Below are 13,111 nucleotides of genomic sequence, written 5' to 3' on the forward strand. Positions count from 1 at the left end.
CTCGCTGCCAGCGCATCTGGGTCCGGACACACTCTGCAGGGATCCCGGATCCAGCCTTGGGGGTGGTAGAGGGGAGATCCCTGCACTTCCCAGCCCAAACTGACCCCTTGGAGGAGCAGGGGGAGCAGGGATGGGGGTTGTCCCAGTGCAGGGGCTCCCGGGGTTATCCTGGCTGCGGAGGAGGGGAGGGATCCAGAGCTGTTCAGGGATCTCACAGCACTTTATGCAAACTTTGGGGAGTCCAACCTCCTGCTCCCCCCAACACAGCCAGCTCCCGGGATACTCCCAGGATAGAGATGCTCCCCGGGGAGGGGATGCTCCCAGGAAGGAGATGCTCCCCAGTAGAAGGGTTAGGAGGCTCCCAGGACAGGGATGCTCCAGGGACCGGGATGCTCCGCGGCGGCCGGGACAACACAACACCTTCACTCCGGTCCTGTTCCCGCACGCCACATTCCTCCCGCTCCGCATACCGCCCTTCCAGACCCATCCCATCCCAAACCTCCCACCCGCTCTTCCCAAAACAAAACCGCCCCTCCGAGCGGCCCCTTCACCTGCGGGGCGTCTCGTCCACTTGCGCCTCGCGCCGGGCTGCAACGAGGGGGCCGGCGGCTGCCCCCGTCCCATGGAGGGGCCGCTGTGGCCGCGGGGCGAGGGGCTGCGCGGAGCCGCCGGCGCTGCGAGCGCCGCTGCGCCCCGGACGCGCCGCGACGTTTTGTAGGGAGCTGCAGGAGGAGGGGGGGACGGGCTCCGCGCCGCCCACCGGCCCCGCCGCCGCTTCCAGGCGTGCAGCTGAACCCAGGGAAGAAAACAGAAAACTCCCGGACGCTTCCTCCTTTTGCAGCACGAAAAGGAGTCGCTGCGGAGCTGAGCGCTGAGATCTGCCGGGAAAAACGGTGTTTTCCTTCACAAAAGCGACACGCAAGCTGCTCCCGACACTTAATACAAGAGTGATGGAACTGGGAGGCAGGGTAAATATCACCCCGGTTCCTGGAAGCCCTTCAGTGAGGTGTTAGGGTGGGAGCTCCAGGTTGTTACATTGCTTGCACGCAAGGTGGTCAATGCAGTTGATCAGTCGAGTGCAAGTAAAGGCAAGAGCCAAAAATAACTTTATTATTATTATTTTCTAAGTAATGAAGCAGAAGGGAAGGTCTCCAGCAGGCCTTTAGGGGCAGTGCGGCTCTGAGAGACTTCTGAACAAACTCTCTATTTCTTGGTGCTCTTGGGCGAACACTGCAAGGAGAAGAGCAAAATGAAAGTGGCTTGGTAGCCTCGTTGGTTCTCGGAGGGGGAAGGACCCGGTACAAGCATCGGTCCGGATGGATGGACCTGCCTGCTGTCACGGAGCCGGGATGCTCACGAAGGAATAAGCGGTGGGGAAAGACCCTACCTGGCACCATCTCGCACATTCTGTTCCACGGGCAAAAGGCAAGGCTGAACATGTCGGAAAAGTCCTTCTCCAGCTTACTGGTCATCTCCTCCTGCACCCATCATAAATGAGGAACTTATCATTTTGATTTTTTAATTGTTTGGCGCTTTTTGTATTTTTTTTAAGAGTGAATCTGTCTTTAAGACCGTCAAGCCCAGTGCTGACCTGGCACAGAACTGCATGGACTTTATGAGGGGGCAAGCCGTGTTCATGAGGGCAGCTCTAGTGTTTGCCCACTCATGCAAGCTGCTGGGCAGTGCCCACACTAATGATGGGCAATACCCAAAGCAGGTGAGACTTTTTTTCAGGTGAGCCCACCCATTCTGTCGGTCTTCCTTGGTCAAGGAAGGTTTGCACAGTCTTTGGGTGTCCTAAAGAAACATTGTGCAAATAACCATGATGGACCTGGTGTGTGTGATCACCTCCACCTGTCTGGTGGGGACACATGTGAATGACTGCAGATAGGCAGAGATGAGGTAGAAGAGATCATATGAGGTCAGAAAGCAGGAAATAAAGGGACCCAACTAGAACATTTGAAATCTAAAGTTTTGCTTACTAAGGCAACACAAGGGTTGATTGGGGAAATAAGCCAGGGAACTCACCTTCAGTTCCTGGAACTGGCTCTTCATCTTATTCTTTGCCCTTTCAAACATGTTGTTGGCCACCTGCTCGTCAACAGCCTCATAAAGTTTCTTTATTATCCTCTGGCTTGACTGCTCCCCGCGTATCCTAGATGCCTCTATTGCAATGGTGGGAAACATCACAACACTGTTGCCAGCCCCAAACAGATGTGCAAATAGGGGCTGGGAATGGTAGGTGCAGAACACATGCCCCCTCTTCCCAAGCACCTTCCATCCCCCTAAAAATTTCCTTTGCTCGTCTCAACAACTTTGAGCCAAGCCCTTCCACAGATACTCAAGCTAAGCTGTAGGTTTCCTGAAGCTCTGGAACTCAAGCAAGGTCTCAGCTCTCCAACCCCTCCTGCTACTCTCGCCTTCCTTTAATTGTTTCACAAGAGACATATGATGTGTTTATGTGGTTTAATGATTAATGGTGGGGCAACAATAAAGCGGATCCAAGCAGAACAGGTTTTGGAAGCATAGCATTTCCTTCCCTGGTGATGCCATAGTGGCCGAGTGAATACGTCACCCAAAGGCATTGGGTGACATATTCACTTACTTCTCCTCCCAGTCCTTCAGTTAGCACAACTGTGATGGGACTCTGCAAAACCCAGGAAAACCTCTCCCAAGGCGAGGCCAGGCTAGAGGCCCGGTCTTACCTTCATAATGCGGCGAAAGGCGGCTTTTGATCTCCAGCACATACGACTCGTAGATAGACTTCTTTTTCAGAAGAATTTTTCCTTCGAGGCCTTTCATGATGTTGTCCGTCTGCAGAAATTGGTGGAAGAACATTAACCCATTTCACTTCAAACCCTCGGTTGCAAACAGGAGCTGAACAAATGGGGTAAAGCACCAGGGCAGGTTGAAGACCCAGATCCATCCAGCCATTCTATGTGGGATGGGGATGGCATGTGAGGGCAGTTCTAAGACCAGAGTTTCGGTAAAAATGAGAGGTAGGAGGAAGCACCTATACAACTCAAGCCATGGCCATGAGCCATGCAAGTGATCCTGGCCACTCATCTTGGGGTTCTCCTACCCACTTGCAACCTCACCTCTTGCAGGAGAAAATTGAGTCTGAAGTTCTTCAGAGCGGTGTTATTCTCAAAGCTCTTGAATTTATCTTTTATCTCAGTGCTGAAACCATCCATGACCAACTGCAGGCTCTCATTCATGGGCTGCTGTTTTCTATTTGAAAAATATCGGAACGACTGGTAAGTGCAAGGCCTTCTGCACACTCACCTTCTCTTTGGCACGTGTTTCTCTCCGACTTGTGGAAGACTGGTCACATAGGCAACACAAGGGGATCCGGGGTAAGACAGCTGGGGTACTGCTGCTAAAGGGTGCTCTAGGGCAACTCTAGGACCCCATCCTCAGGATAGTCCAGGCTGAGAACTTAATTGATGCCTTTATTATTATTATCATTATTATTATCTGTGCCAATCAAGATAATTTTCTTTTATAGGAAGACATGAGATGAATTCATTAAGCCTTTCCAGCTGCACAGCAGGAATCTCTTCAGGAACCTGGGCTCACTGACATCCCTCTTCTTCTGGAAACTGGAGATAAGGAGATACTAGTTTTCTTCCTTATTTCTGTCTAAACCCATGCAAATCAGAGAACAGAAGGGGCAGAGAGATTGAGGGGCAATATACACATGTTGCCCAGTTAATGCAACATAGCGGTCCCGATCCTGGGGACTATTGACCATGGGAATGTCCGTAGCAACTATGTGAAAGATGAGTGAGTTGCTGAGATGCTCCAGTCCATCAGGAGTGTTCCCAAAGTAAGAGGCTGACGGGAGAGATGCTTTTAGCTTTGCCTGGGCAATGCCTCATCCTCCTGCAGGCTCCCTCCTGTGCTGGAGCAAGATGCAGGCTGGGGCTCTACCCTCCAAGCAGGGCCCTGTCCTTCTCACCTGAATATGGTCTCAAAAGGTGCGTCAATGTGTTCGTAGACGGGTTGCGCCAGTACGTCGTTGATGTCCAGGCGGCCGAAGACCCGGGATACGAGCTCCCCTTTCCTCCTGCACAAGGCTTTCAGGGTCCTGTGGAATCCGCGGGATTTCTGACCTTTCTGCACAAAGAGGGAAAATAAAAATAGAAATGTTACGAGTGGAGCATGAGAGCAGCGCCATGGCCTAGGCTGCAGAATACCTACTCTCCTCCCAGTGTTACAGGATGTTGAACTTCAAATTAGAGCTAAGCTAAAGTAACACAAAATGCACAGCAAAAATATCCCTGATTGCCTTTCTCTTACCCAAAGATCTCAACGCCTTTGTGGATGATGGTGGAGACAGTTGCAGATCAGAAAATTAAATAAATTTACCCTGTCTCAGTAACAGTATCAGACTTTTGCTACTCACGTTGAAGAGTTTCTCCATATTCTTCTTGTACAGTTTTCTGGCAGACCCAACTCCCTTGTCAAGGTGCAAGTCTATCTTATCAAAGATGTACCCAGCCTGTGTCCCCAGCTGCTGGATCTTTAGCTTCACATATTCACCCAGTGAGAAGGACTGATCCCGCTGCAACAGCAGAATGGCACAAACATTACCCTTGGACTGCCCAGTGTAATGGAAACAGGAAATTTATGGACTGCTCGGAGTTCAATCATGGCTGAGAAGGGGGAAAGCAGAGGAATGGCACCAAGGAGAGAAGGAGCCTGTCCTGAACCAGCACATGAGTGGCTTGTGCAGATGAGGGAGAAGAGAGACGGTGACAAGACCAAGCGATGGGGCTTCAGGGATGGAGTAACTCGCTGCATTTCTGCATCTCCTTGCCTACTCTGCTTTGCACCCTCTGAAGAGACCAACTTGCTAACTAGACTTCAGTCCTGGTGCATCCTCTCAGCTGTACAAAATAGGCAAAAGGATTTCCATTGCCCTAACTGCTCTAGGGGTGACCCCCAACCCCAAAATAATTAGGGGTTTTATGCAATAATCCCCTAATTAGCTTACTCCAGTGTATGGGGAGTAGGCTTGCATTCGGACCAGGGTGCTGGTTCCATAGCTCAGATGCCAGGAGGAGGAAGGAGAAGAAGGCAGCTCGCACATCAGCAGCTGCAGAGGCAATATTGGCTGCTGACATCACGCTGGCAGTGGTAGCACGGATACACGTACCTCTTCAACAGACTCGTTCCTGTAAATATCAAGGAGGCAGAAAATGGTATAGATTTCACGCACGTAATTCTGTAACTGGTTCTTCATCATATTCAGGCGGAGCTTCCTGACGTGGTCTCGGAGCATGTTGATTTCTGCAATGGAAGGAGAGGGGATGCTTTAAACCCTGGGTAGCAGGGATTGCCCTGCAGGACTCGATATAGGCACTTGCTATAACCCCAAACTTCCATTTTTTTTTTTTGACCAAATCAGAATTCTAGACTTCTTTAGAGAAATAAAAGAGGCTGTACCCTTAATAAAGTCTATCATGAAAACCCAACCAAAGGACAACCAGGTTGGAGCGTTTCCTAGCAATGACTGGCCTCGCTATCTGCAGGGAGGGAGGGACTGAGTCATTATGAACAAGTGGGACCAGGTCTTCCAGGGATTAGACTTGAGCTTGGTGATGGTTGAGGGGATGGAGAACCCTTTCACACCTGGTCATATGCAGGATCCAGAGAAAATCCTGTCAGAAGGGAATGGGGATGCCAGAAGAATGACCTGGAGCAATTCTAGGAAAGCCAGGAAAGATCAAGAAGCCAGGTCATGTACACAGCAAATATTTTCCTTATCTGAGGGAGGGATGAATAATGCATTTATAGGATGATAACCTATTGCTGATAGAAGGATGCAAACCATTCTTTCCCACTGTTTGCCCACAGGAAGGCCACAAATGAGTGCCTTAAACTCAGCTGCCAGCTGATGCCATGAGTCCATCAGGGCGAGACTCAAGCAGCTCATGAGAGAGCACCCTGAATTCAGCTCATGCCACCAGATCTGACAGCGATGGCCATAAATGTTCTCCCGTATGCAGAACTGTGGCTTGAAGGCAGCCTGCATGTTACCTGTTTCTTCTTTGTTGAGTGTTTTAGTCATTTCACTCCTCCAGTACTCTCTGGCACTCACTGTGTAAACCAGGTTGGGCTTCTGCAGCACCTCTACGCTGCTGGGAAGACTTTTCTAAAACACATGCACATGTATCACCGTTCATGCATGGGCATCTCTGCAAAGACCCTAATACAACATTGCAACCCTGCAAACCTTCCTTGAGCACCGCAGAGAGCAGGTGTTCACAGTGCTGCCTGCTCAATCAACCCTCCTCCCTCCTGGACTTGCTCCGCTGTGGACCTCCCGATTCACACCCCATGGATGCCATTGCTGTTTATGTTTTCATAACAGAAATGGGAAGGAAAAGATGGTATTTCATGAGAAAAGAAGCAAGCTTAAAGATGATTACGTAGCCAACACATTGGTTACCGAAACAGAAAAAGTAGATGCTCATTTGTAACGAGTAAACTCTGCATCTTGACCCTACCTGTATCCTTGATCTTATTGATTTGTCCTTGCTGTTCTTCAGATATTTGTTATGCTCCAAAATGGCATCATGCTTGCTCATCGAATTCTAGATTTCAAAAGATAATGAATGTTAACAGGAGGCATTTCCCAAAACCAGAAAATTGCCCCTAGACCAACACAAAATTGGAAACAAGGCTCTGTCCTGGACCCTCAGATCTTCCACACAAACTACAGTGCTGTACCCAGACCTTCATCGTCTCTCCAAGGAAAACACGGAATATCACAATTTCAGTCAATGGTCAAACCTCTGCCATTGTCAGGTAAGTTATTGGAGCAGCTGTCTAGAAACCTGCCCCTGAAACAATGACCTGGATTTAATTCACATTTCTGCCTGTGAAGGATGAATCTGGCAGCTTTCAATATAGCAAATAGGAGGCCACAGCTGGCTTTGCCCATGAGCTGACTTTCTTCCCCACCACGACTTTGCTGCGCGCTAGTTTCTTGCCGTATCATCCCATTTCTTGTCATATCTTCCCATTTCCAGCTAATCAATCTGCCAGGGTGCTTGGAATCCAGACTGCCTCCTTTTACCCCACCAAAATGCAGGACCAAGGCAGAGCTCAAGGTCTTCTGCTCCCAGTGGCATGCGTGGAGAAATGCCTAATCTGCCTTCGTGAAATGCTCAGCGTCCCTGCACTTCTGCTCCTGATGAGCAGAGGCCCCTTGTCCCTACCATCACTCCCTGCTCTGTCTGGAAGCTATTGGAGACCGTGGTCATCTTCAAAGCCTTAATCTGGTGCTTCTCATTTCTGTTCCTTTGGAAACACTGGCTTATAAAAGGAATGAGGGTTTTGATCACAAAAAGAGCAAATACTCACTTCTGGCCTTCTTTTTTCCCTAGGGGAATAAATAAAAAAAAAAAGTCATTTGAGCAAACATGGTAAACATATCATGTTCTTTAGCAAGAATAGACAGCAAAGTGCATGGAAAAGCAGACAGCAGAGCCACTCCACTCACATCATAGTCACAGGGTCTACTAGCTCCCATCAGACCCAGAGTCGGCTTCAGTATTTTAAAGCTTAAATGCTTTAGTTTGGGCTGCCAATGCAATATCTCATTCCTTTCAAGCTGCCTTGAAGTAAGGGCAGCTCATGCGAGGGGCTCCACAAGAGGCCATGCTCTTGTTCACAGACAGCAGAAGAAAAGGACAATTTCTTTGAGTATCCTGGGCACAGAAATACTATTGGTATGGATGGCAAAAGGAGATGGTCAACTTGTGTTGGTCAGAAAGACAGAAATAAAAATAATGAAAGGGATGAGGCAGGATTGTGCCTTGACCTGAAAAGGGTTTAAGCAGAAGAGGGCAAAATCTCTCTTGAGAAAGGCAGTTAAACAGATTTTGCTGGGATAAAGATGGGGCTAGGCTGTAAATCCCAGAAATGGTCTGGGTGTCAATGGAGTTATGTTTGTAAATGCATAATGATCTTAAAATGTCACTGGGAAATAACTATTGTATGAGAATGCCATTTTCCATATGCAAAGTGGCTACCAACAAGATCTGATCCTGTCACAGGCTGATAGCATCCATTCTTTGGGACCTGGAGCATGCACGGAGGCTATTACAGCTTTAAGTAACAGAGAGGGATTGTCTACCTTCGGTGGCAGTAGCAACTCAGTTTGGACCCTAAGGTCTCAGGCTTAATGCCCCTGCTCTTGTGCTCACTGGGAGCTTCAGGGGTTAAAGCCAGCTTGGAAAGCAGCCAGAGTGGTGGCATTTTGGAGGAAAAGGCAGGCCAAGGCCCTGCAAGTCCCTGCACACGATGGAGCTGCTCTTTACCTTAAGTATTCCTCAACATTCATGTTGTCCGTCTTGGTCACCACAAAGGTGATATCACAGCACTTCCCAGCCTGGAAAGCTTTAATTGCCTCTCGTAGCATAATTTCTTGGGTTTTGGCCCCAAAAACACGTTCGACATCAGCTATAATCCAGATGGATGAGCACTCCAGGATACACTTGAGTAAAAGAAGGAAAAGCAGATCGGAGCGCTGAGCGTGATGGGACCACACATACCAGCCAAGGAAGCATCTCCCGCCCAAGAGCCTTTTCCCCGTGCAGTAATCACCTCTTTCCACATTTCGTCCCTGTCTTTGTTGGAATCTCCCATCCCTGCAATATCCACAAAGACAACGCCCTCAGGAATCAGGTCGGACATTGGGATAATCACTTCTACATGCTTGATCAGCGGCCAGTGCTGCATCTTTTCTGTCCCTTCTCTCATGCTGCTGCCGCCACTACCCATCTGGTCCTCCTCGTCATTGTCCTGGTTCCGGATATAAGGATCCAGCTCCTTAGAGAACTCCTCTGCCTGCGACACAACAAACAAGTTAATCTGAGTAGAGATAAAAACTCCAAATAGGCTAAAAAAGAACCCATTTCATTTTGTTTTCCTCTAGCGTGTCACCATGCTTCGAAAGATGAATCCAGACCCTCCAACTCTAGTGGAGAGAAGAGTCTTCAAAACAGAGTGACAAGAAGGTCAGTAAAGGAAAACGCTCAACTACACAATTTTTTCAACCTCTGACATGTTCAGATCTGGAAGTAGAACTTTTGGTCTTCCTAGCCCAAAACGCTGCACTCACACTTCTTTTCTGAAAAGCGATGAGTCCTGTGGAGGAGATGTTGACCTTGGGGGTGGCTCTCAGCAGCTCTTCATAACTTCTTCTCTCGGCTCCTTCCCCATAAACAGTGCGCAGCTTGGAAATGGCAAGCTCCACATCTTTGTTGCTCTCATCCTCTTCGTCGTCCTCATGTTCTTCCAAAAATGCGAGGAGATGCTCCAGCTCGTCCTTCCATTCCTGCCAAAATGGTTATTTAATGGAACAGTTCAGGTTTTGTTATGAGGTGCATCCATCCCAAACGCTTTAGAGTTTAGCATTACCCACTCCATGTGGTGGCCAAAAGACAACTGCCAAAAAGAGCTTCCATGGAAAGGACCCTGTTAGACACCTGTGGTGGAGAAACCTCACCTGCTCTGAGAGAAGAAAAATTTTCGCTTCGTAGTCTTTGCTCCTGCACACACTGACCCGGACCTGGCAAGAGGTGCAGGTTTGTGTCCCTGAGACCGGCAGAAAGTACTCCTTGCCCAAAAGGGTGTTCAGCAGCGTGCTCTTCCCTGCGCCAGTGCTGCCGAAGAGGCCGATGCTGGTGACGCTGAAGGTAGACTTTTCCTGGAGCGTGGTCAGGCGGTCTCTGCAGAGCAGGGAAGCAAGGAGAAATGCCACCGCAGCAGACACAAACATTAGGGGAGTTTTTCCCTTTGCAAGTGCAATCACTCTGTTAAAAACAGCCTCGCAAGGGAGCTTCCTCTGCAGCACAGCCTCAACTCTCTGCTGTCCTTAGCTTTCCCTCAGTTCCCTGCTCCAAACCCTGCTCCAGCCCTTTCCAGCGTGGGAGTAGCCCTGGTGAGCTCCACAAGGCCATGGCACCATGCTCACCATGCTGCACGCAGCTCTTGCCTCACTCAGAGCCATGGGCTCCTATTGCATTTGCACTGCTAGAAGGATGCCAAAGTTGCTGTCACCCCTCCGGATGGGTCCTCTTCTGCCCCTGGTTCTTATGTCTTCCCTGATATTCCCAAGGGGTGACAAGATGGTTGGTTAATTTTTCCTACGGAAAGAAGTTGTTCCCTGGCTGCAGTCAGAGAGTGAAATCTGCTCTACACACACTTCTGCAGAGATCCAGGTAGGTAATTCCTTGTTCCATTCTCCTCTCCAGAAACAAGCCCGCTTCAAGCCCTTCAAGCCCGGCAGTACCTTGGAGCTGGACACAACGCATATTCCAAGCCCTCTATCAGGGAAGGAAGCTCTGCCTCAATCCCTTTGGCTGCAGACTCACCTGAGATATGTCAGCTGGCTGGGCGCATCACCCAGTTGATCCACAAATTCCATCCTTTCACACACCAGGTTCAGAATTTTTCTGGCCTTGGACTCGATGTTTTCATCTAGAAGGGAGATGTGGTCTCTCCAAAGCCTGCTGTGGCTTAGGGAAGTCTCTGCCTGTGCCAACACATGCTCTTGGCTTCTCATACTCACAATTTTTAAGAAGCTTTTGCTCATCGTCCTGGAAAGCCTGAGGTAGTCTGGGCCGCTTCCGAGCTATTTCCTCTGCATTTCCCCTTTCTGCACCTTTTCATGTTGGAAGGACATCCACATTACCACAAGAAGCAAAGAGAGTTACAGGGTATAATATTAAAATACCTACAACTCTTTCAGAAATTTGCAAGCAACTCAAAAGTGGAATAACTTTTACTCAGCTCCTGTAAGTTAGAGGGTGACTTGGGGAGCCTCCCTCTTGTATAAACATGGGATGGTTGCAAGGGAAACCTTCTCACCTTGAGCCTCTGCCATATCCCCAGAGCCTGAGGCAACTCCGTGCAGTCCTGGGTCACCCCTGGCTTTTCACCAAGCTGTGCTCAGAGCGAGCAAGAACTCTGACAGAGACACCAGTATCCAAAAAACGCTTCAGAGAGAGAAGAAACAAATAATTATGACTTTTTTTTCCAGACAATCCCTTTTGTATTGATGCAATTTCATTTGTATCATCGTGGTTATGTGACATGCAATAGCTTCGTGTTCAAGGCAGCTGCTAATACAGCTCCTCAGGGGTGCTGGGTCAACAATCTTTAAACAGAAAGCACCTTATATACAGAGGGGGAGAGGAAATGATTTTATATCCTACGAATGCCTGCGGGATGGTCAGCTGATGGTCAACGGCTTTCCTACTGAGGCTGTTGAGCACAAGCCCTGTTTTCCCCTCTTTCTTTGCACCCACTCTCTTTCCTGGTTCTTGCTTGCTGTTGGAGCCACAGGGCTGCAATCCCTTGGGAAAGAGTGAAAGAGGAACAGGAATGTCAAAACTCTCCCCAGAAAGGGGTCTTGGCACGGCTGAAGAAACCCCAGCTGCTTCTCCCTCCTCCAGATCAATAGATGTGGGATCAGGTACTGTCGCTGAGCTCCCTGAGATGAGGTCTCAGAGGACCGTGGAAAGGCAGAGAGGACCCCACGTCCCCAAGTGCCGAGACCCCAACGCCTTCCCGGTCATCACATCCGGGAGCCCTCCCTCCACCAGCCCCTCCACCGAGCTCACACCAGCTTCAACTTGAACCGCGGCAGTGAGACGTCCGCGCTCATAAACCTGCAAAGATGTGAGGGGGAAAAAACAGCTTCAAATGCACCCGCAGAAACACCGGTAAAGGGAACAAGCAGCTTTTCTCACCTGTGCTCCACGACGACTTCCAAACTTTGGAGAGAATCAGCAAGGATACTATCAATGGTTTAATAAAAATCTTTGTCTATCTCCTGCCCTAGAGCTGCTTAAAAGTTGCCACTTCTTCGCAAAGAGACGTGAATGGCCTTAATTTTTTTAAGTTTCGTTTCCTGTGGCTTTTTTTCTGCTTTGCGAAACCTGAAGAAACGAAACCTGCTAAACCTCACCCTACGTCTCACTCGTCCTCTTGGGGCCTGGGCCAGCTCCTCTACTTCCTCTTTCTTTGGTTTCAACTTTGTTTTTTTCACCTTGATGAATATCTCTGTTCAGTAGAACCTGCGACACTTTTGCACCTTTCTCTGTGTGTGAGTTTCTCGGCACGTTGAGCTCCAGGAAGCCCTGCAGAGTAGCTCAGAGTAGAGCAGAAAGCTCTGCCCTTTCTTCCTCTGAAGGAAAGCAGAGCCAGGACCGAGGAAGGCCCTTTACAAACCACCCTCCTTTGCACTTGCCATCTGCCCATCTACCTGGGACAGAGATGTGCAGGGGATGTGCCCTGTCCCCGCCTCGAGGAAGGGTTTGCAGCCCCTGTTGAGTGTGGAGACAGGTTTTTCTTTTAGAAGATGGAGGTTCCTAGAAAATCTTACAGCAGGCTCATGCACTCTTGCAAACGGACCTCTTCGCTAGAGGACAAAGTGCATGCTTAGTTTAGCTAACAAATTATATGGACTTAGATTACAGCTAATGGGTGCAGAAAAGGTGCTGGGGCAGAGCTGTTGTGCTTTTGGGACCCATGCAGGTGTTTTTCCCACCACGTTCAGCTCACGTGGAGCCAGGTCACACATTAAGCCGTTGCACATGCTGGGTACCTTCGTAACAACATGATCCTCAATAGCCAGTCATTTCTGTTGCACTTCAGCCAAGCAAGAGAAATGGAGACATGCTGACTGGCAGGAGAATGAACAGCAGGTCTACCTCCTGGGTGGAGCAACAGCAGGAAGAAACTCTTGCTTCTGGCTTATGGGAGCTGCAGAAACAAAATCAGGCTTTCCAAGAGAGACCACACTGGCTTTCCTGGTTTCCTGGTTTGTTATGCATCAGTCTTGACCAAAAAGGCCATAAATGTGGGGGACTGAGCAGTTGCTCAGCTGTGCTAGACAGGCTGCAGGAGCAGTTGCTCCCTGTGAGGTTTCCCATGGGCACAAAGGTCATGGTTTTCATGGAAGTACCTCGCCAGCTCCTCTGTATCCTTGCCTCTCTTCTCTGTGTAGCTCGACATTCCTATTGCCTCTGCAAGTGGGAATTTATCCGACTTTCAACTACCTCGACGTCTAGGACAAGAGAGGCAAGAG

General features: G+C 49.3%; 1 protein-coding gene and 1 long non-coding RNA gene across 2 annotated transcripts in view; one reads left to right on the forward strand and one right to left on the reverse strand.

The window, feature by feature from the left end:
- Positions 1–13,111, forward strand: part of LOC148593529 (uncharacterized) — a 65,993-nt gene that overhangs the window by 19,730 nt on the left and 33,152 nt on the right. The window lies entirely within an intron of this gene.
- Positions 1,163–13,038, reverse strand: LOC104574874 (nuclear GTPase SLIP-GC). Its single transcript, XM_088530751.1, is given in 20 exon segments — positions 1,163–1,230; positions 1,388–1,478; positions 2,029–2,165; positions 2,706–2,814; positions 3,099–3,231; positions 3,962–4,119; positions 4,409–4,567; positions 5,000–5,101; positions 5,162–5,295; positions 6,046–6,160; positions 6,516–6,602; positions 7,230–7,326; positions 8,334–8,509; positions 8,620–8,862; positions 9,137–9,352; positions 9,524–9,746; positions 10,392–10,497; positions 10,589–10,761; positions 11,643–11,690; positions 12,989–13,038. Coding segments are annotated over 20 exon segments (2,625 nt in total).

This window comes from Tinamus guttatus, unplaced genomic scaffold (genome assembly GCF_059628265.1).
Source record: "Tinamus guttatus ecotype Peru unplaced genomic scaffold, ASM5962826v1 Tinamus_guttatus_pri_ptg000386l, whole genome shotgun sequence".
NCBI lineage: Eukaryota > Metazoa > Chordata > Aves > Tinamiformes > Tinamidae > Tinamus > Tinamus guttatus.